The sequence below is a fragment of the Eumetopias jubatus genome, unplaced genomic scaffold (genome assembly GCF_037043125.1).
Source record: "Eumetopias jubatus isolate StellerSeaLion01/CBP00866 unplaced genomic scaffold, mEumJub1_p1.0 scaffold_2, whole genome shotgun sequence".
NCBI lineage: Eukaryota > Metazoa > Chordata > Mammalia > Carnivora > Otariidae > Eumetopias > Eumetopias jubatus.
Window position 1 is genome coordinate 76,505,449 of NW_028274808.1, and position 22,679 is coordinate 76,528,127.

Consider the following 22,679-nt stretch of genomic DNA (forward strand, 5'->3'; position numbering starts at 1 on the left):
GGCCAGTCATTTGCAGAGACTCTCCTTGCCTGAAGTGGTAGTGTTTGGTCCTTGGTCAGAGTGTTGCAAGTTTTAAGTAGGTGTGGTCTGGTCTGCTTGTTAAATGAGACCTGATACTACTTCCACTAGAACTGGGAGCCCTGCAGAATTCTCTGGTCGGGAGACACGGCGTGGACAGGGTTTTTTGCTGTTCTTTTGGGGAAGTGGCCTGCCCTGCTGTAACTGAGGCAAGCTTGACTGAGAAGGGCAATACCATCAAGAGCCAAGGGTGTGGACTTGGTGAAGCAGGTTAGGCAGCTAGTATCCGTGCTGCTTCCCTCAGGTGGCTGTGTGTTTATGTCAAGGGGTGGGGGGAGGGAAATGGCACCATCCACCTCTTTTGTTCCTGCAGAGGCATATCGGTGCACACTATCAGGGAAGCACTGAGAGAAGAGTGAATAGTCTTCCTGCTGTATGTCTTAGGGTTTTTTTCAGATTGCTGTCTTCACACTGTCCACCTCCAGGTTGTTGGCCTGCCTTCTGTTCAGGAGCAGTGCACTGCTCTCTGGGCTCTATCCCAGCAAGTCTGCTGACTTTCAAAGCTTCACGCTTTGGGGATGTGTTGTGGGCAGGAACCTGCACTGGTTTGCTGGGGGGAGGGTCTCACCATGCTAGGACTGAGGCAAGCTTGACTGAGAAGGGCGGTTGTGCCAGAGTGCAGGGGTGTGGGATTTGCTATAAGCAAGTCAGGCAGCCATTGTTGGGGCTGAGCTCCTTTCTGCAGGTGGCTCTGTGTGTATGCTGAGAGGTGGGGAAGGGAAATGGTGCCAGCCGGCTCCTTTTTTCCGGAGAGGTATCTCCTTGAATACCCACTTCTCAGGGACACACTCCACTGATCTCCCCCCAGTGTGCCCCAGGTACTCCTCAGATCATTTTGTCCATGCTGTTTGCCCCCTGGGTTGTTTGCCTGCCTTCTCTCTAGGGGTAGGGCAGCACCCTTAGGGCTCTATCCCAGCCAAGCCCATTGGCCTTTAAAACTCCAGTTTTCAAGTACTGCTGGTTCCAGGAACTCAAGAAAATCAGCCCCTCTCATTTTTCTAGCGTGTGTCTTTGGGGGAAATGTTTTTCTGTGTTCCCCTGTGTGCTCTTCTCTCTCTTGCATTTCTCTGCGACCATGGTTCCTTCCTCTCTGTGGCACCCGTGATCTCCGCTAAACCACATCTCCACATTTCCTACCTTCCTCGTTGTGGCCTCTTCTCTCCCTTTAGTTGTGGAGTTTGTTCTGTCAGTCTTCAGGTTGATTTCTGGGGTATTTAGAATGATTTGATAGTTATCTACCTGTGTTTCTGGGGTGAGACGAGCCTAGGGTCCTCCTACTCTTCTGTAATCTCTCTCTTCCTTGCATATTATAATTGTATATGTTTATAATTCTCTGAGATCATAATGTGTCTATTCCACTTACTTGCATTTATCTTGGAAGTGGGATAGTTCAGCTAAACAGCTTTTGGAACTTTTAGAGAATAGGTGTTTTAAATATAGTCAGTGACTCACTTCTTTTCTTAGCTATAGCTTTTAAAGGGAAATTAAAGTATTCATGGATAGGGTCGCCTGGGTGACTCAGTCGTTAAGTGTCTGCCTTCGGCTCGGGTCATGATCCCAGGTTCGTGGGATTGAGCCCCACATCGGGCTCCCTGCTCGGCAGGAAGCCTGCTACTCCTTCTCCCACTCCTTCTGCTTGTGTTCCTGCTCTCACTATCTCTCTCTCTGTCAAATAAATAAATAAAATCTTAAAAAAAAAGTATGGATAAATTATTTTTATAAAATTTTGCGTTTTTTCTTTTTTTTTAGAGAAAGCGCATATGTATGAGCTATGGGGAGGGGGAGAGGGAGAGAGAATATTTTTTATTTTTAAAGATTTTATTTATTTATTTGAGAGAGAGAGAGAAACTGAGCAGGGAGAGCAGTAGAGGGAGCAGGAGAAGCAGGCTCCCCTCTGAGCAGGGAGCCTGATGGGGGCTCGATCCCAGGGTCCTGGGATCATGACCTGAGCCGAAGGCAGACGCTTTAACCCACTGAGCCACCCAGGCGCCCTGGGAGAGAATCTTAAGTAGGCTCCACACCCAGCGTGGAGCCCAGTGTGGTTCTTGATCTCACAACCCTGAGATCATGACCTGAGCTGAAATCAAGAGTCAGATGCTTAACTGACTGAGCCACTCAGGCACCCCAGCTTTAGCATTTTGTATTCTCATTTTTTAGTGAGAGAAAACATATATACACATTGAATATGTATTCTGTTGTTTTATTTTTTTGAAGTAAGCTCTATGCCCAACTTGGGGGTTGAATTCACAATCCTGAGGTCAGGAGTCACATGCTCCACTGACTGAACCAGCCAGGCACCCTCTACTGTTTTTTTCTTAATGCAACATTTCTTTTAAATCGGTCTCTTGAAGTGTCAGTAGTAGTATTGCATAAGTTTGGCTCTATGATATTTTTCATGTTTTATGGGTATCTTATACATGTAAAAGAATATATACGGTATATGTAGATAAGTGCATATGTAAATTATAACGGTTTAAAAACTTGTGTAGTCTGATCTTTTTTAACAGCTTTATTATCCACATGTGATACCATTCATTTGTACAATGTACACTTGAATGTTTTATGGTGTTTAGAGTTGTGCAGCCACCCATCACAATCAAATTTAGAACATTTTTCCTCTTCTCCAAAAGAAACCCTGTTCTCTTTAGCCCATTTCCTCTTCAGACTCTCAGGCCTAAGCAACCACTACTCTACTTTTTTGTGGATTTCTCTATTCTGGACAGCTCATACAAATGGGGTCATACAATATCTGGCCTGTTGTGATTGTCTTTTTTCATTTAGCATACTATTTTCAAGGCCCATGTTGTAGCATGAATTACTGCTTCATTCCTTTTTTTTTTTTTTCTTTACAGATTTTATTTATTTATTTGGCAGAGCGAGACATAGTGAGAGAGGGAACACAGCAGGGGGGGATTGGGGAGGGAGAAGCAGGCTTCCTGTAGAGCAGGGAGCCCAGTGCAGGGCTCAATCCCAGGACCCTGGAATCATGACCTGAGCCCAAGGCAGATGCTTAATGACTGAGCCACGCAGGTGCCCCTGCTTCATTCCTTTTTATGGCTTACTAATATTCTAATGTGAGATATCCACCTTTTGTTTAATCAGTCATTAATTAGTGGATATTTGAGCTGATTCTACTTTTTTACTATTATGAATAATACTGCTTTGGGCTTTTGCATACGGGTTTCTGTGTGGGCATGTTTTCATTTAATTTTTTTTGTGTATGTACCTAGGAGTAGAATTCCTGGGTTATATTGAACATCTATGTTTAAACATTTGAGGAATTTCCAGATTGTTTTCCAAAGTGACTGTATCATATTACAGTCCCACCTGCAATTTATGAGGGTTCCAATTTCTTTATATGCTTGCCAACACTTGTTAATGTCCGTCATTTTGATTATAGCCATCTTAGAGGTGTCGGGTAGTATCCTACCATGGTTTTGATGTGCATTTCCTTAGTGACTAATGATATTGAGCATCTTTTCATGTCCGAATTGGTCATTGGCATATCTTCTTTGGAGACGTGGCTATTCATATCTTTTGTCCCTTTTTAAAATTTTGTCTGTCTTTTTGCTATTGAGTTGTAAGAGTTCTTTATGTATTCTGGGTACAAGTTCCTTATCAGATGTATGATTTGCAGATATTTTCTTTCATTCTTTTGGCTTGTCTTTTAAATTTTTTGATGATATTTTTAAAGCACAAACCTTTTTTAATTTTAATGAAGTCCAGTTGATATACTTTTTCTTTGTTTGCTTGCACTTTTGGTGGCCTAATTAACAAGGATTTACTTAACCCAGGGTCACAAAGATTTACCCCTATTTTTTCTTACAAGAGTTTTATAGTTTTAACTTTTACATTTAGATCTATGATTTATTTTTGTAAAATATGTAAGAATGTAGTCAACTTCATATTTTTGCTTGTAGATAACCAGTTATCCCAACACATTTGTTGAAAAAAACTATTATTTCCTGATTGAATTGTCTTGACATTCTTGTTGAAAATCGGTTGAACGCAAATATAAGGGTTTCTTTTTGGGCTTTCAGTTGTAGTTCATTGACCTATATTTCTGTTTTTATGCCAGTACCACACAGTCTTTATAATAGTAACTTCGTGTGGTAAGGTTTTTTAATTTGATAGTATGAGTATCCAACTTTGGTTTTTTGCTATTCTGGGTCCTTATGTACTTTTAAGTAAAATTTTATTTATTTATTTATTTTTATTTTTATTTTTATTTTTTAGCAAGGCAGAGGAGACCCCAAGCTAACAGCCCCAGGTGCCGAGGTTTATTTTTCCATACTCTTATATACCTTCTACAGCGATATAGATCTATAATGATTTACAGCAGGGGCGTAGTAAGGCACATTCCTCCAGGTATACAGGATTAGTCAAGCATGTAAGAATCTTTAAAACAGAATAAAGGAACAGAGGGGCGTGCCCAGTGTGCTGTTTACAGGACAAGGGAACAAAGAGGGGAGTGCACAGCGTGCTGTTTACAGCTGGCTTCCTATCTACAAAACATCTGCTGCTGCGTACTTTAGAACTGACCACACACATTCCAAGGGCATTTCACTCTGATCCTTGCGGGTTATTTTTTTAACCCTGCAATCTCGAGTTTTCTCAGAGATCTCGGAGTCTGAGTGAACATGACCAGTGGTTCTTGTGGCGTTCTGTTTCCCCCTTTCTTTTTTCAAATTAGCCACTGTCGTAAGTACTCTGTGATGGAGATTTTGGGCACTCATTTGTTTTTTTGAGGGTACAGTATCTGGGATCCATACCCCCATATGGGCCTGGAGAAGAAGGATGGAATCCGTACTGTGCAGAGGCTCATGTCGCCACCGCTAACATAGCCAGGAACAAATGTTCAGGGGTTTTGGTAGATCTGGTTGTTTCTAGGACTCGCTCCGCCCTCTGAGTGAGGGTCTTCAGTTGCCCCCAAGTTGGTGGTGGCAATTTTCATTTTCGAGGCCTCTTCAAGGAGAGTGTTGCCATCTCTCAGACACGGGGTTGGGTAGTCAATCCCTGCAGCGGCTGAGAGACCTCTTTTGTTGTCTTTATCACCAGTCCTGGGCCGGACTTTCCGAAGAGGTATCCAGATTGCTCGACTGGATCTATTACCTTCTGTAGGGTTCCTGTCGCTGGCCGATCACTCCTCGACAGGGGCTTCAGGTCCCTGTTCAGGTGCCACTTGTCGACCTCAGAGAGTCGGGGACCTGGGGTGGCGAAGGAACTGAGAAAAAGAGATGACAGTATAGCGAGGCACAGGGGACCCCTAGCTAACAGCTCGAGGCCGTAAAATTTGATTTTAAAAATTTGTAACTTTAAATAAAATGTTCTTTTCAATAAGATTTTAAACCAGGTAGTGAAGTCATTTATATAGTGATTTGAAACTAATTCTTTCCAGTCATTTACGTAGTGATTTGAAACTAATTCTTTCCATCTTTCTCTATTCTAATACCTTATCATTTGAGCAACAAATTTCCAAATTTGATATTACTACCTATCTCTTTTAATTGGAATACTTTTGCATCTTTTTTCATTGTAAGAAATGAAGCAAATAAGATTTGTGTATCCAGCAGGTCACATGGAATGTTTTTATCATTTAATTAAAGTAATATTACTGTGTATTTTGGAAAATATAGAAGTTAGGAAAAGTGTTTTGGATAAAGACACTTAGATATAATCATGGTATAGAATAACATGTAGTAGAAATATATACAGTATTGTAAAGTCTCATTTTCTTGATTTCAGTATTAAAGTTTTTCATGTGAATCAATAACTCAGAGTATTTTCCTTTAGGCCATTGCATTACCTCCTATAGCCAAATGGCCATACCAGAATGGTTTCACATTTCATACCTGGCTAAGAATGGATCCTGTAAATAACATCAATGTGGATAAGGATAAACCATATTTATATTGGTATGTATTTTTGTAAGTTAGTGTTATTATCTTACTTTGAAAGTGAGAGAATATCTAGAGGTAAAATGAAAATTATTCTTTGTAGTTTCAGAACGAGCAAAGGTCTTGGTTATTCTGCTCACTTTGTTGGGGGCTGTTTGATTATAACATCAATAAAGTCAAAAGGAAAAGGCTTTCAACACTGTGTGAAGTTTGATTTTAAACCACAAAAGGTATGTGTTCTTATTAGTTAAATTAACAAGCTATGCTAGCCTTCAAAGTGCTTTGTTTTAATATTAATGATATAACATGTGATAGATCACAACTCTGTTTATTCTGTTTCAGAAAATGAAGTATAAATCACTGGACAATTGTTAACCTTCCTGATTTGGATAATAAAAAGCATGATATTTTGTTATTCATAGAATTTAAAAGAAGTACAAGGGGAAAATATCAAAATATCAAATACTATTACTTTAGTAGTAGTAGTAGTAGTAGTAGTAGTATGTGCCTTAAAATTTAGAGATTAATGAATGGTGTATGTATATATAAATAAGTAGATAAAACAAATGTGGCAAAATGTTGGCAATTGTGCTATCTAGAATGGTGGAAAAGAGGGTATTTGTACTGAACTTCTAATTTTTTTGGGATATATTTGAAAATTTTCACAATAAAAAGTTGGAAAGATAATTTCACAATAAGTTCTTACCTATTGAGAGTTCCCTTGATTAAATACTGTTCCAGAGGTTGAATATTGAATTTAATAAAGGTAGTCTTATTTTTAGATTTAATTGTAATTTATAATTTAAGTTTTACTTGTTATTATCAATGTGGTTGAGTTTATTGCAAGAATTTTTTTTTTCTTCAAACTTTTTACTTATTCAGTGGTATATGGTAACTATAGTGCACATTTATAACCGATGGAAGAACAGTGAGCTTCGTTGTTACGTGAATGGTGAGCTAGCTTCCTATGGAGAGATAACATGGTTTGTCAACACCAGTGATGTAAGTAATTTGAAAAAAATTATTTTAAAAGCATGAACTTTTAAAATAAGAAAAATATATTATACATTGGGTATCAATTTTAGAATACCACAATGGCAGAGTTTTATAATGATATTTTGGCTAGCATGTTAATATATTTATAGAGTAGAACTGTGTTCATGTGCACATATTACTCAGTCATTATAAAATTATTCTAGATAGGGTAGAGATGAAGCTTTATAGGTAACAATGGGTATATATTGAAAATGTATCATTGGTTCATTTATCAAATTAAAGTTGGGAGCTCTATGGCAGAATTCTGATCATTTTTATGAATGAATTAGATGATACATGCTTATAAATTTTGCAAATAATTCATAGCTGCTTTTGATGACTGTTATCTAATAATGTTTTCAGGATTGAAAAAGAGATCCATATGTATTAAACTCAAATTTTAAATAGGAATTAAATTAAAAAGTTCTTTTTTCTCACCAATGACATTTTTTAATAGAAAACTTGAAAAATACAGATCAGTAAAATGATTACAAACCATTCCACCCATTCACCATCAAATGCTTCTTTTGTATCCTATGCTACACGTATTTATGTGTTATGTAATGATAATCTTAAGAGTTCAGGTTGTTGTAGTAGACTTAGGTTTGAATCCCAGTTCTATCACTTATTGACTATATGACCTTACTTAATCTATTAGGCCTAAGTTTCTCTACCTGGAAATGGGTGTAAAGTAGTACCTATCTCAAGGTTAATGTGGTAATTGAATGAGGAACTCTTCACAAATCTGTTAGCACAGTGCCTTGTACAGAGTAAGTGCTCAGTAAATGTTAGCACTCATTTTTTAACACAAAAAGGGGATCAGATATATTTGTTTCTTAAACTGTTTTTTCCTTATGTTAGTCTTTATTAAGTGCTTCTTGTACTCCAGGCATTGTAATAAATACCTTTATTTTCTAAAAGTACTAACCTTGCAAGGTAAGTACTACTATAATCTCCATTTTACAGGTAAGGAGACTGAAGCACAGAAAGATCAACTAATTTGCCAAGATCAGCAGCCTGTGAAGTAGTGATTTGACTTAGGTGGCCTGTCTTCAGAACCCAAATGTTAACTTTTCTGTATTCCCTAACGGCAATACGTATATATTTTTCAACATTCTTTCTAATGGTTTTGTCACATAAGCGGATACTTTTAAAGAGCTGTGAAGAACTTTATTTTAGTCCCTCTTTGTTGTATACATGGGTCTTTAAAATGTGGTTTGCAACCTAGATGTTAAGAGAATTTTTTTTTTTTAATGTTAGAAGAAAAACATACACCTGCATTTCTGGATTTACATATTTCTTTTGAGAGATTGTATCTACTCCATGACCTCACCCATTATTTATATCTCGATATCTGCAAAAATCTTTCTTTACAATTTTAACTTCTCACCAAACTTACAGAACCCTGTTGACTGTTGCTTCTCCATTCATGTTAGCTCCATCCATACTAACTCACAGAAAAGGCAGATTGATTATGTCCTAAACTTAACTCATGATTTTTCCTTTTTGTAACAAAGACTGCTTCTTTGGTTGCCCAAGTATGAACCTTCAGAGTCCATAATGATTTCTCTGACTCTCATTTCCTGCATCCACTTTTTCATTTTTTTTATTTATTGTACTTTGGAAAACTTGTGTTATCTCCTTTTCTGTGATGTCTTTCCTGATCTCTACGGTAGGTAACAATGAGTGAATGAAGTGAAATGCTAAGTGAATTATTTTAATCTAGCCAGGTTAGTTTAGAGCGGACAGAACATTTATACTGAAACATTTAAGCAATGTAGGTTGCTTAATGTATCTATCTAGAGAAGATAATTTTTTTGTTTTTTTCTCTAATAAAATGTATTTTCTTTCACAGACCTTTGACAAATGTTTCCTGGGCTCATCAGAAACAGCGGATGCTAATAGAGTATTCTGTGGTCAGATGACTGCAGTTTACCTTTTTAGTGAAGCTCTTAATGCTGCTCAGATTTTTGCTATTTATCAGTTGGGCCTGGGATATAAGGTACTTAACTTGCTGTTCACTGCTTAACCAGTGTTAATTAAACTTTATTTAAAGGGAGGTGATGCATGGAGCAACCTACCTTGGGTTACAAAACTGAATGTCAGAGTAATCAGAGGTACCACAGGGAAGTCACAGGAATCTGAATGAAGGGTACTTTATATTTTTGAGGGAAACACAGTATACTTGTCATATGTGGGGCACTGTGCAAACTACTAGCTCAAGTTTCACCTTTAGTTCATGTTGCATTTCTTTGACGATGTCTATCTTTGCATAACTAAATTTTCAACATTTGCTGTGATAAAAAACAAGTACCATGTGGAAATTAATGTGGAACAGGAAATGAGGATGATGGTGTGAAATCTGATTCCAAATTTGAGAGTTCATGCAGTTCAAGATGCATAAAAAGTAATAAATCATTTTGCTAATGTAATGAAGAAAACATTTTTTTCTTTTGACTTGTGCCTTAATTTTTTGAGATGGCTATTAAATTGTTAAAATACAAAATTGTTTGAACCGAACCACTCAATAATATTTATTTTGATCAAAAGCACCATAACTTTTGATCAAAAGTGAACTAAGAAAAGTTGGAAACCTCTGGGTTAAGCTATTGTTAGTCTAGTTTAGTTTCAGGGAGCAACTTAGTCTGCTATGTTCCTTTGAAAACAAAATCTGTTTTATTGAGTTGATTTACATATACCATTACAGTCAGTAAAGTACACATATTTTAATTAGTTTTGTCAAAACTATAACTATCACAACAATCAAGAAATAGAATATTTCTGTTCCTGCGTAAGGTTCAGTGGTGCTTCTTCTGTCAATTCCTTCCACTTTTTTTTTTTTAAAGGTTTTATTTATTCATTTGTCAGAGGGAGAGAGAGCACAAACGGGAGAGAGGTAGAGGGAGAGGGAGAAGCAGACTTCCTTCCAAGCAAGGAACCCAGTGCGGGACTCGATCCCAGGACCCTAGGATCATGACCTGAGCCGAAGGCAGACTCTTAACTGACTGAGCCACCCAAGTGTCCCTCCTTCCACTTTTCTAGCCACACTGCTTTCCTTTTGAGAGAAACTGCTTATCTGTCCCTTGATTAGATTTTTTAAGGTTTTATGTAAATGGAATCATGCAACATGTGCTCCTTGGAGTTTGGTTCCTTATGAGTCATACATGTTGTTTTGTTGTAGTAGCTCCTTTCTTTGTATTGCTTAGTAGTATTCCATTGTATGAATATATCACAATTTTTTAATCCATTCTTCTATTGATGGACATTAGGGTTGTTTCCAGTTTTTGGCTGCTGTGAATTAGCTGCTGTGAATATTGGTGTATGAGTCTTTGTGCTGACACATATTTTTATTTCATAAATATGTAAGAGTGGAATTACTAAGTGGTATGGTAATTGAAATTGCCAAACCCTTTTCCGAGGTAGTTATATAATTTTACATTTCTACAAGAAGTGTCTGAGCTTCCTACTTGTTCCACATCCTAAACATCTTATTGATGGTCTTTTTAATATTTGATGTTTCAGCGAGTGTATAGCAGTATCTCATTTTGGTTTTAATTTGCATTCTTATAATGACCAGAGATTCCAAGCATCTTTTCATTGCTTATTGGTCATTTGTGTATCTTCCTCTATGAAGTATGTTCACATCTTTTGCATATTTTTTGTTTGGTTTCTTGTTGAGTTTTGAGATTTCTTTATATATTCTGGATATAACTTTCATCAGATGTATGAATTACAAATATTTCTACCTTGGTCTCTGTCTTGCCTTTTTGTTTTCTTTCTTTTCTTTCCTTTTTTTTTAAGTTTTTATTTTTAAGTAATCTCTACACCCAACGTGGGGCCCAGACTACAACCCTGAGATCAAGAGTTGCGTGCTCCATAGACTGAGTCAGCCAGGCGCCCTTGCCCTTTTGTTTTTTGTTAATGTGGCTTTTGAAGAACAGATGAGTTTAATTTTTATCAGCTCTAGTTTATCAAATTTTTTGGTTATTGCTATGATTTCTTTTATCCTAAGAAATCTTTACCTATTCCAATTTTGGAAAGATTTTCTTCTCTTTTCTTCTCTTAAAGTTTCAGCATTTATATTTAAGCTTATGACCCATTTTAAGTTAATTTTTGTGTATGGTATGAGGTAAGGGTCAAGATTCATTTTTATTCCATATGTGTAGTCTGGTGTTCTAGTACTAATTTTTTGTAAATAATATTCTTTCTCCATTGCCTTACCTTGGCATCATGGAGGCTGTATTGTATTTCAATGACTTATATGTCCTTCTTATGCCAATGCTGTATGGATTGTCTTGATTATTGTTAGTTTCATAGTAAATCTTAAAAAAAGTCTAAAACCCTCAACTGTATTCTATTTCAAATTGTTTTGGCTTTTCTAAGCCCTTCACATTTCCAGATATATTTTAGAACCCACTTAATCATTTTCTACAAAGATATCTACTGGGATTTTATTTGGTGTTGTATTGAATATATAGATCAGTGAGGGGCAAATTGGCCATCCTACTGTTACTGATTTTTCCAGTCTGTGAACATGATGTATCTCTCTATTTACTTAGGTTTTTAAAAAATTCTCCTGGCACTGTTTTTTGGTTTTCATTGTATAGGGCATGTATACATTTTGTTAAATGTATTCTTAAGTATTACATGTTTTTTGGGTAATATGTTGTATTTAAAATCTCAGTTTCCATTTATTTGTTTCCAGTATATAGAAATGTAGTTGAATTTTGTTTATTGACCTTGCTAAATTTCCTTTTAGTTTTACTAGCCTTTTTCCCTGGTTGTTGTTCCTGGATTTCCTACATGTATGTTCATGTAGACTGTAAATTTTACTTCATTTCCAGTCTGTATGCCTCTTCCCTTTTTTGCATTATTGTACTGGGTAAGACCACCAGTATAAATAGTTAAATAGAAATGGTGAGAGTAGACATTTTTGCCTTGTTTCTGATTTTAGGTGTAAAGTGATCATACGTATTTTATAGATGCCTTTTATCAAGTTGAGCAGTTTCTATTTCTGGTTTCCAGAGAATTACTATTAGGTGGATATTGAATTATAAAATGTGTTTGGCTTTTTTACCAAGTCTGACAATCTTTCCTTTTAATTGGAGTGTTTACATAATTTACAATCAGTGTAAGTGTAGATACTGTGTGTCTTAATCTATCTTGTGATTTATGCTCTATTTCTTTCATCTGTTCTTTGATTCTTCCCTTTTTTTCTGCTTTGATTTGAATTAACTGCATATTATTTAGTATTTCACTTTATTTCTATTATTGGTTTATTATTTTTTAAAGATTTTATTTATTGATTTGTGAGCGAGAAAGAGAGAGCATGCATAATCAGGGGGAGTGGCAGGCAGAGGGAGAAGCAGACTCCCCGCTGAACAGGGAGCCTGTTGCAGGACTTGATCCCAGGACTCTGGGATCATGACCTGAGCTGAAGGCAGATGCTTAACTGACTGAGCCACCCAGGCGTCCCTATTATTATTATTATTATTATTATTATTAAATATTTTATTTATTTATTTGAGAGATTGAGTGTGCACACAAATGGGGGAGAAGGGCAGAGGAGAAGGAGAAGCAGGGATCATGACCTGAGCCAGAGACAGACACTTAACTGAGTCACCTGGGCATGCCTGGTTTATTATTTTTTTTGACATTAACTTATTATAGTCTACCAACAAATGATATTGTATAGTGTAAGCACCTTCCCACATAATCCTGCAGTTCCTTCTCCTGTCCTTTATTTTTTATAAGTTTTACTTTTTTATGTACTATAGTTCCTGTGATAACATTTTTTTGATTCATTCACTTTCATTTTGTATTTTAAAGGCATTAGAAATGATCAAGATCATGTTTTTTGTATTTACCTCTGTATTTACCGTTTCTAGGGCACTTCACTTTGTGTAGATTCATGTTTCTATCTCATATCATTTTTTTTCCATTTGAATATTTCTTTTTAATTTATCAATTTTTATTTAAATTCAATTAAGGTAATGTAGTATTGGTTTCAGAGGTAGAGGTCAGTGATTGATCAGTCTTATATAATACCCAGTGCTCATTACATCTCGTGCCCTCCGTAGTCCATCACCCAGTTACCCCATCCCCTCACCCCCCTCCCCTCCAGTAACCCTCAGTTTGTTTCCTATGATTAAGAGTCTCTTATGGTTTGTCTCCCTCTCTGATTTCATCTTGTTTTATTTTTCCCTCCCTTCCCCTATGATCTCTGTTTTGCTTCTTAAATTCCACATATGAGTGAGATCATACGATAATTGTCTTTATCTGGATGCCTTTTATTTCTTTGCCTAATAGCCCTGGCTAGGACCTATACCATCGGAGCCCTGTCTCATCTGGCTCCCTGCTCAGTATAGGCAGTCTGCTTCTCCCTCTCTCTTTCAAATAAATAAATGAAATGTTAAAAATAATGTGAATTGAGAAATTGATGATCATAGAATCACTTCTTGCTTTATTACTGTTGAAATCTGTTGTGTAATATCCATGTTTTAGAGAATTCCTCAACGTTAAGATAGCAGGGATATGGGAAACCAGCAATCTCAGAGTGACCTTTTAAGCAGTGCAATTAAGTACTTTAAAATATATATTTCAAAAGAAATGAAGGGTTAAATGCTTCTTTCATATGTTCTTAGTGTTTGATGAAGCACCATGTTGCTTTAAGTACTTTGAAAGGATATTGTTTTTATTTTAATTAATCGCATCATGTAGTATTTACACAAGAATATTATTCCAATAAAGTCAGCAGCAATTCCTGAAATGTGTCAGATTCTTAGTTTTAGTTTTGTTTAGATTTAGTTTAGTTGAGATTTGTTAGTGGGGGTGATTTATTTCTAAATTCCACTCAAAATAGAAAAAATGTTTGTTCCACTATTTCTTTTAAAAAATGTACCTGCTAGGGTGCCTGGGTGGCTCAGTTGGTTAAGCGACTGCCTTCGGCTCAGGTCATGATCCTGGAGTCCCGGGATCGAGTCCCACATCGGGCTCCTGCTCAGCGGGGAGTCTGCTTCTCCCTCTGACCCTCTTCCCTCTCGTGCTCTCTATCTCTCATTCTCTCTCAAATAAATAAATAAAATCTTTAAAAAAAAAATGTACCTGCTAATGTTGAGGTACTATACTTTGAATAGTAGCAGAGACTAAATATTTTTTTAATTGAACTAGATTCTGATCTTTACCTTGTCACAAATTATCTTTGTGGACCCAAAGAAGTCAGTTAATTTCTTTGGACTTTCTCGGTTTCTGCCTTTGCAAAATGGATTATATAATCTCCCAGATCATATAGCTATATATTGTAAGTTGGTAAATAGGTTAGCTTTTATACGTTGCCCAAAGGACATTTCCTATCAAAAGCATTTATTAACTTGTTTAAAAACATTTATTTCAGTTATGCTAACATTTCCATTATAATTAGTTTTCATTAAATTAAACAAAGCATATTAAATCAGTGCTTACAAATTTTTTAAGTTTATATAGGAGGCAGAAATTTAGAAAAATGATATATTAAAGCTTTTTAAATGTTTCATTTGGAGTCAGATAGGTAAAGGCAGTCTTATCCTGTTTTACATTTTATTTTTTTATAGTATTGAAGCAGAATTCACAAGTTGAATCCAACAAGTCTTTGTTGGAAAAGACATTCCATTTAGCTTTAAGTGGTTGCAGTTAAATTAAAGAAAAAAATCCTTGTCTGTGATTACTTAGAAGTATGGTTTAAAAGATAAAATACGAGCTCTCTGGTAAAGGTAAATATGTAGGCAAATAAAGAATCCTGTAATATTGTGATGTTATTGCATAAATCACTTTTAATTCTGATACGGAATTTAAAAGACAAAAGCATAGAACATCTAAATCTATATACGCAATATAAAAAGATGTAATTTTTGATATAAGTAACATAAACAGAGATGTAAATGAGTAAAGGTTTTGTATGTGTTTGAACTTAAGTTATTGGCTTAAAATAGAGTATTAAAACTTTAAGATGTTTTATGTAATTCCCATGGATACTACAAAGAAAATAACCTATAGAACTTTATACAAAACAAAAGGAGAAAGGGATATAAGTACCAAAAATCATTGGCATATAAAAGATAGTCAATTAACAAATTACAGTGAACAAAATGACAGTAGTCTTTAAATGTAAATGGATTAAACTTCCCACTTAAAAGAAATAGATTGGCTAAATGGATTTAATAAAACAGAATCCAACGTATTTTGTCTACAGGAGAGGCACTGTAGATCAAAGGACATATATAGGCTGAATAGGAAAGGATGGAAAAAGATAGTTCATGCAAATGGTAACCAAAAGGGTGCAGGGGTGGCCATACCTATATCCGAAAAAATAGACTTTAAGTCAAAAACTGTTAGAAGAGTCAAAGAGGGAAATTATAACGATAGAAGTGTCAATTCACCAGGAAGATCTAACAATTAAAAATACATACAGCTGGGGCGCCTGGGTGGCTCAGTCATTAAGCGTCTGCCTTCGGCTTAGGTCATGATCCCAGGGTCCTGGGATCAAGCCCCGCATCGGGCTCCCTGCTCTGCGGGAAGCCTCCTTCTCCCTCTCCTACTCCCCCTGCTTGTGTTCCCTCTCTAGCTGTGTCTCTCTCTGTCAAATAAATAAATAAAATCTTAAAAAAAACAATACATACAGCTAACTTCTGGGCTCCAAAGTATATGAAGCAAACACTGACAGAGTTGAAAGGAGAAGTATATAGTAACTCAATAATGGTAGGCTATTTCAAAACCATTTCAGTAATGGATATAAGAACCAGAGAGAAGATCCCTAAGGAAACAGGGACCATGAACAGCAATGTAGACCAATTGGACCTAATAGATACCTACAGAACACCCCACTAAACAATGATAGACAATACATTCTTATCAAGCTCATATGGAGCATTCTTCAGGATAGACAACATGTTAGCCCACATAATTAACAAATTTAAGAAAACTGAAATCACACCAAATATCTTTTCTTACCACAAGAGAATGAAATCAATAGAAGAAATCTGGAACATACACAAATTTGTGGAAATGAAACAACAAACTCTTATACAACTAGTGGGTCAAAGAAATCACCAGGAAATTTCTTGAGGCAAGTGAAAACAAAACAACATCAAAGCTTATGGGATTTAGTGAAAACAATACTAAGAGGAACGTTTATAGTGGCAAACACCTACTTAAAAAAAAGAAAGATCTGAAATCCACTAACCTAATTTTTCCCTTCAAGGAACTAGAAAAAGAAGAGCAAACTAAACCCAGCTTTGTAAGTGATAAAGATTTAGAGCAGAAAATAAATGAAATAGAGACTAGAACAATAGAACACTCACAAGTTCTTAGCTAGATTATGAAAAAAGAGAAGACTCATTAACTAAAAGAAATGAAAGAGGAGGCATTACTACTAATGCCATGAATATAAAAAGAATTATGAGACTACTATGAACAATTTTATGTCAGCAAATTGAATAACCTAGAAGAAATGGATATTCCCAGAAACACAGAATCTACCAAGACTGAAGAAATAAAAACAAATCTGAGCAGACTACAGCTACTAAGGAAATTGAATCAGTAATCAAAAACCTCGGAATAAGAAAAAGCTGAGTACTACATATGGCTTCCCTAGAGAATTCAAACATTAAAGAATTAACACCACTCCTCATTCTTTCAAAAAGTGAAGGGAGGGAACACTTCCAAGCTCATTTTAGGAGGCCAGCATTACCTTGATACCACAGCCAAAGGCACTACAAGGAAAGAAAACTACAGACCAATATCCCTGATGAATATCCATGCAAAAATCCTCAAAACAATACTAGCAAATCAAATTCAAGAGCACACAAAAGGATCATACTCTCTGACCAACAGGGATTTAGTCCTGGAATGGAGGGATGGTTCAACATATGAAAGTCAATCATTGTAATATACATGTTAACAGAGTAAAGGACAGAAACCACACAATCATCTCAGTTGATGCAGAAAAACGGATGAAATTCAACATTCTTTCATAATAAAAACACTCAACAAATTACAAGTAAAGGAAACTACTTCAAAATAATAAGGCTATATATGAAAAGCCCACAGCTGACATTAGATGCAGTAGTGAAAGACTGAAAGCTTTTCCTTTAAGATCAGGAACAAGGCCAAGGATTCCCATTGTCAGCATTTCTGTAGGACATAGTACCAGCTGTCTTATCCAGAGCAGGTAGTCAAGAATAGTAAAGAAAAGGCATCCTAATTGGAAGGGATGAAGTAAAATTTTATCTGTTCACAGATGATGTGATCTTACATGTAGAAAAACTCTAAATATTTCACAAAATGTTAGAACTGATAAAATCAGCAAGCTTGCAGACAGATTTGTCTTCCAACTTAAAATCTTTTGCATGTCAAAACTTTTGTGTATCAAGGAATTGAGTGAATAGGCAATTTATGAAATGGGAGAAAATACTACAAACCATATATTTGATAAAGGGTTTATATCTGGAATATATAATGAACTCCTACAACTCTACAAGAAAAATATGCAAATAATCCAATTAAAAAGTGGGCAAAGGACTGGAATAGACTTTCTCCAAAGAAGATAATCAGATTGCGAACAAACATGAAAATATGTTCGACATCACTAATCATCAGAAATGCAAATCAGAAACAGTAGATATCACCTCATATACCATTAGGATGGCTATTTTAAAAAATGAAACAAAATAACAAGTGTTGGCTAGGGTATGGTGGTTCTTTAAGACATCAAAAATAGAATTATCATGCGATTGAGCATTTTCACTTATGTGTATAAATGGAAAAGAATTAAAAGCAGGATCTGAAAGAGATGTTTTCATACTCAAGTTTATTATAACATTATTCATGATAGCCAAGACAGCCTCATTGTCCATGGACAAATGAATAGATAAAATGTGGTATATATGTACAATGGAATACTATTCAGCTTTAAAAAGAAGGAAATTCTGACATGCTGCAACATGGTGAGTCTTGAGGACATTATGTTAAATGAAATAAGCAAATAAAAAATATGCTAGGATTCCAATTATATGAATTATAAAAAAAATAGTCACACTCATAGAATCAGAAAGAATGGTGGTTGCCAGGGGATGGGGAGAGGTAGAAATGAGATGTTGTTCAATAAATACTGAATTTCAGTTTTGCATGGTGTACAAGTTCTAGAGATCTGTTGTACAGCAATATGCATATAGTTAATACTACTGTACTGTGAACTTATAAATGTTTAAAATGGCAAATTTTATGTAACATGTTAAGCACAATTAAAAAAATCCAGAAAGAAAAAAATACAGTGAAAAAAATGATAAAGTACCTGCTGTAGGGTACTAAGTTTTACATTTTTTTAATGTAAGGTTTTAATACCAAGTTGAGTTCATTTCTGTTATTCTTTAAAGTGAACACAGTGCACTTTAGAAGTAATTTAAACAAACAGGGCTCTTTTTATTTGATATTGTTAGGAAAATGATCAAAGGTGTGTACCTTAAATTTTTATATCTGGTGATTTGTATCTAGATTTTCTTTTTGTGGTATACTCTCTTAACTGTTCTACTTTTTGTTTTTAGGGTACATTTAAATTCAAAGCAGAAAGTGATCTGTTTCTTGCTGAGCATCACAAACTTTTATTGTATGATGGCAAACTCTCTAGTGCCATTGCATTCACTTACAATCCACGTGCTACAGATGCCCAGCTCTGCCTTGAATCATCCCCTAAGGACAATCCTTCAATTTTTGTCCATTCACCACATGCACTTATGCTCCAGGTACTCGCTATCTATAACCTTTTTTTTTTTTAAGCTATAATCTTTTAAGAATATTTTTCATGGTGAATTTTGATGCGTTACTGAGGTGTATTAGGTATTTTCTATTAAATACACGCAATGTAACATGTTGTTCTTATTATGCTTTATTTTAATTATTTTGGAAAAGAAATCATTAGAGTCTTTACTGTGAATTCTATTTTATAAGGATGTGAAGGCAGTTTTAACACATTCCATTCAAAGTGCTATGCATTCAATTGGAGGAGTACAAGTGCTGTTTCCACTTTTTGCACAGTTGGATTATAGACAATATTTATCTGATGAGGTTGACTTGACTATATGGTGAGTGCCTTTTTTCTTTTCTTTAATTTGATGTGAGAGTTACTTTCATTACTGTTGAGCTACACAGTATTTTTTTCTGCCTTTTAAATTTATTGTAAGATTAAAAGAGAATATAATTTAAAGACATTTGTGAACTTATAAATGTTACTACAAGTTCCTATCAATAATGGTAGTATTAATCTAAATTCTTTATCAATAGGAAATATGGAAGTGTAAAAAACATAATAAACTTGTTTTTGAGTAAATTTGGAAATAATGATTTAACAAAAATGAATACATTTTTGTCATTCTAATTTAAAAAGATAAGTTATTTTAGATTATTACATGGCAATGATTTATTGGGATTTAGCTTTTCATTTTTAATTATTGTATATAACTAAAAACTAAAATTTTTGATGATATTTATATTATAGGTGATTTGGTATTTTTTTTTACAATTAGATTGTACATTGGACACATTTGTGTCTCCTCTCTTACAGTATAGATTCTGAAAAAGGCAGAGACATAAGAAGACACAATATAAAACATTGGAGAGGTGTCTAAATGATTTTTCATGGCTATATTCTAGTGAGACTAGTAATTATGTTTAATGTATTATTTGAGTAAATGAGTTTTCCATTCTTCCTTTTTAGAATTCTCTTTTCTGCTTTTATACATAAGTTGAAATCTATCAGTGTATGTATTTAATGATGTAATAATTCTTTTGGAATTATTTTTAGGCAACAAAATGACTTTTTAAACTTTTTTTTGTATTTTTAAGTAATCTCTACACCCACCGTGGGGCTCAAACTCAAAACCCCAAGATCAAGAGTCACACACTCCATTGGCTGAGCCAGCCAGGCACCCCATCTTTTTCTTTTCCTAAGGAATGAGCTATCAAATCAAGTACTTACGACATTTAAAAAAATTAAAATTATCCTTGACATATTGCTACTTTGTAAATTTTTTTGTGTGTCCTGGTTTGAAACCTTTGTAACAGCTGTTGTTTTTTCTTGGTTATCCTTTTTTTTTTTTTTTAAACTTTTCAAAATCTTTATTGGAATTGCTGACATTTTAAAAGCACTTCCGTGGAGGAGGTTGGCTGCCAGTTAGCCTCTCTTTCTTTGTGGAGGTATCTCAGAGCCTTGAGAAGGAGGTAACAGCTGACCTTATTCCATTCCATTTTCAGTATCTCTAGAAGTTGTGATGATGGGAACATGACTGTAGCCCCTATTCAGTTTTAAAAGTCTTCTCAATTGACTCCTGAGTTATGATTTTCCTGTTGGGATAAGGCACAAAATTCTTAAATTAGTGTTTGAGGACTTAAGTTTAGTACAGTTTTACTTTCTTATTTTCCCCTTCATGATCTCCATTCAAACCAGGCCAGTCTGGACCCTAACACATTCTGAGTGTTTCTACCCTGGTATGTTTGCTCTGTGTATCTTTCCCCTCTGTTTGGCCTCTAACTCTCTGAAATTGAATATACTTGCTAATCTAAATTATATATATTCTTTAAGGACTTCATATACTTATGTTAGCTGTTTTATTGTTTTTGGACATTGCTAATTTTTCTCTAGTTCATGCATGTTTCCAAGTAATTCACTTACTAGTAGGTTGGTGATAAAGTATATGGAATAAACAATTAAGTCCTAATCCTACATTCAAATTCTAGTCCCGAAATAATGTTAGAGGCAATTTTATTAAAACTTCAATTTCCTTGAAATAGAGAACTTTTTTTTTTTTAGATTTTATTTATCTATTTGAGAGAGAGAGAGAGAGCACAAGAAGCAGACTCCCTGCTAAGCAGGGAGCCCGATGTGGGACTTGATTCTGGGACTCCAGGATCATGACCTGAGCCAAGGGTAGTCCTTTAACCAACTGAACCACTCAGGCGTTTTTTTTTTTTTTTTTTTTTTTAAGATAAAAGAAAGGCTGTATCTAACAACCCCCCCACCTTAAAAAAAAAAGTATTTTTTTGGACTATTGCCTGTTTTCTTATTCTAGTTCAACTTTGCTGGCTTTTATCATGGAGTTGTTGAAGAACTCAATTGCTATGCAGGAGCAGATGCTTGCCTGCAAGGGCTTCTTGGTAATAGGATACAGTCTTGAAAAGGTAAAGTATGAAATGGTTTACATTTTTTGTTCTTAATTTTCAGGCCATGGATTTGATCTCCTAAGTGGTTAAGAAATTCTTTCTGCAAGTATGTCTCCTTGGTTACATAAAATTACCAAAATTAAAATAACCTTTTGTTGTTTTACCTTGCCTCTGTTGCTTTATTGGAGAAATGTAGCATTGAGTCTCATGGCATCTTTAACTTTGAGCATAGTTTGTCGGCCAACTTTTTTCTGGTATTGATAGCCTTTAATTTACTTACGTTGCCTTGTATTGGTAGTGACCTTTTTTTTTTTTTAATTTTTTTAATGGGAAGGGAGGGAGTGGGGGTGGAGAAGGAGAGAGAAAGAGAGAGAATTTTAAGCAGTCTCCACACCCAGTGCAGAGCCAGACACAGGACTTGATCTCACAACCCTGAGATCATGACATGCATGGAAATAGTCAGTTGCTTAACTGATTGAGCCATCCAGTGGCCCTGGTAGTGACCTTTGATCTACTTTTTTTTTTTTTTGCAGTCTTCCAAATCCCATGTCAGCAGAGCAGTACTTGAACTTTGTCTTGCATTTTCAAAATATCTGAGTAATCTGCAGAATGGGATGCCCCTACTCAAACAGTTGTGTGATCACATTCTTCTTAACCCAGCTATATGGATTCATACCCCAGCCAAGGTAATATATATAAATATATATATATATATATATATATACATATATAGATTTTGTTTTTCTATTCTCACCAAGTTTTTGTAGTTGAGAAGAGTGATAATTATGAGGATTTTCTTTTATCCTTTCACATGCTATCATGTAAAATTTCAGTGGATTGTGTTTTTTGATAAGCATACTTTTTTCTTTTTAGGTATATTTGCAAATCAGTGTATCTTTTCTTTCTTTTTTTATAGAACAGTATGTTTTTTTTTAAATTTTAATTCCAGTATGGTTAAAGTACAGTGTTATATTAGTTTCAGGTATACAATATAGTGATTCAACAATTCTGTACATTACCCAGTGCTTATGACAAGTGCACTCCTTAATCCCCATCACCTATTTCACACATCCCCTAACCAACCTCCCCTCTGGTAACCAGCAGTTTGTTCTCTAGTTAAGATCTGTTGCTTGGTTTCTCTCTCTCTCTCTTTTTTCCCTTTTCTTGTGTTTTCTTTCTTAAATTCCATAGGAGTGAAATCCTATGGTATTTGTCTTTCTCTGACATATTTCACTTAGCATTATACTCTCTAGCTCCATCCATGTCATTGCAAATGGCAAGATTTCATTCTTTTTTATGGCTGAATAATATTCCATTATATAGATACACCACATCTTCTTTATTCATTCATCTATCAGTGGACACTTAGGCTGCTTCCATAATTTAAGTCTTGTAAAATAATGCTTATATAAACATAGATAGGGTACATATATCCCTTTGAATTAGTGTTTTTGTATTTTTTGGGTAAATATTTGTAGATTA

The 22,679-nt window shown here is 35.2% G+C and overlaps 1 protein-coding gene across 5 annotated transcripts in view; it reads left to right on the forward strand.

Annotated features, from left to right (window-relative positions):
* LRBA (LPS responsive beige-like anchor protein) overlaps window positions 1–22,679 on the forward strand; it is a 741,906-nt gene that overhangs the window by 109,618 nt on the left and 609,609 nt on the right. For all 5 annotated transcript variants that reach the window (XM_028125276.1, XM_028125281.1, XM_028125278.1 and 2 more), the window contains exons 6-13: window positions 5,872–5,993; window positions 6,079–6,205; window positions 6,858–6,977; window positions 8,866–9,012; window positions 18,587–18,784; window positions 18,990–19,123; window positions 21,107–21,215; window positions 21,731–21,883. In XM_028125276.1, coding sequence (XP_027981077.1) covers window positions 5,872–5,993; window positions 6,079–6,205; window positions 6,858–6,977; window positions 8,866–9,012; window positions 18,587–18,784; window positions 18,990–19,123; window positions 21,107–21,215; window positions 21,731–21,883 — 1,110 coding nt within the window. The remainder of the gene's footprint in view (window positions 1–5,871; window positions 5,994–6,078; window positions 6,206–6,857; window positions 6,978–8,865; window positions 9,013–18,586; window positions 18,785–18,989; window positions 19,124–21,106; window positions 21,216–21,730; window positions 21,884–22,679) is intronic.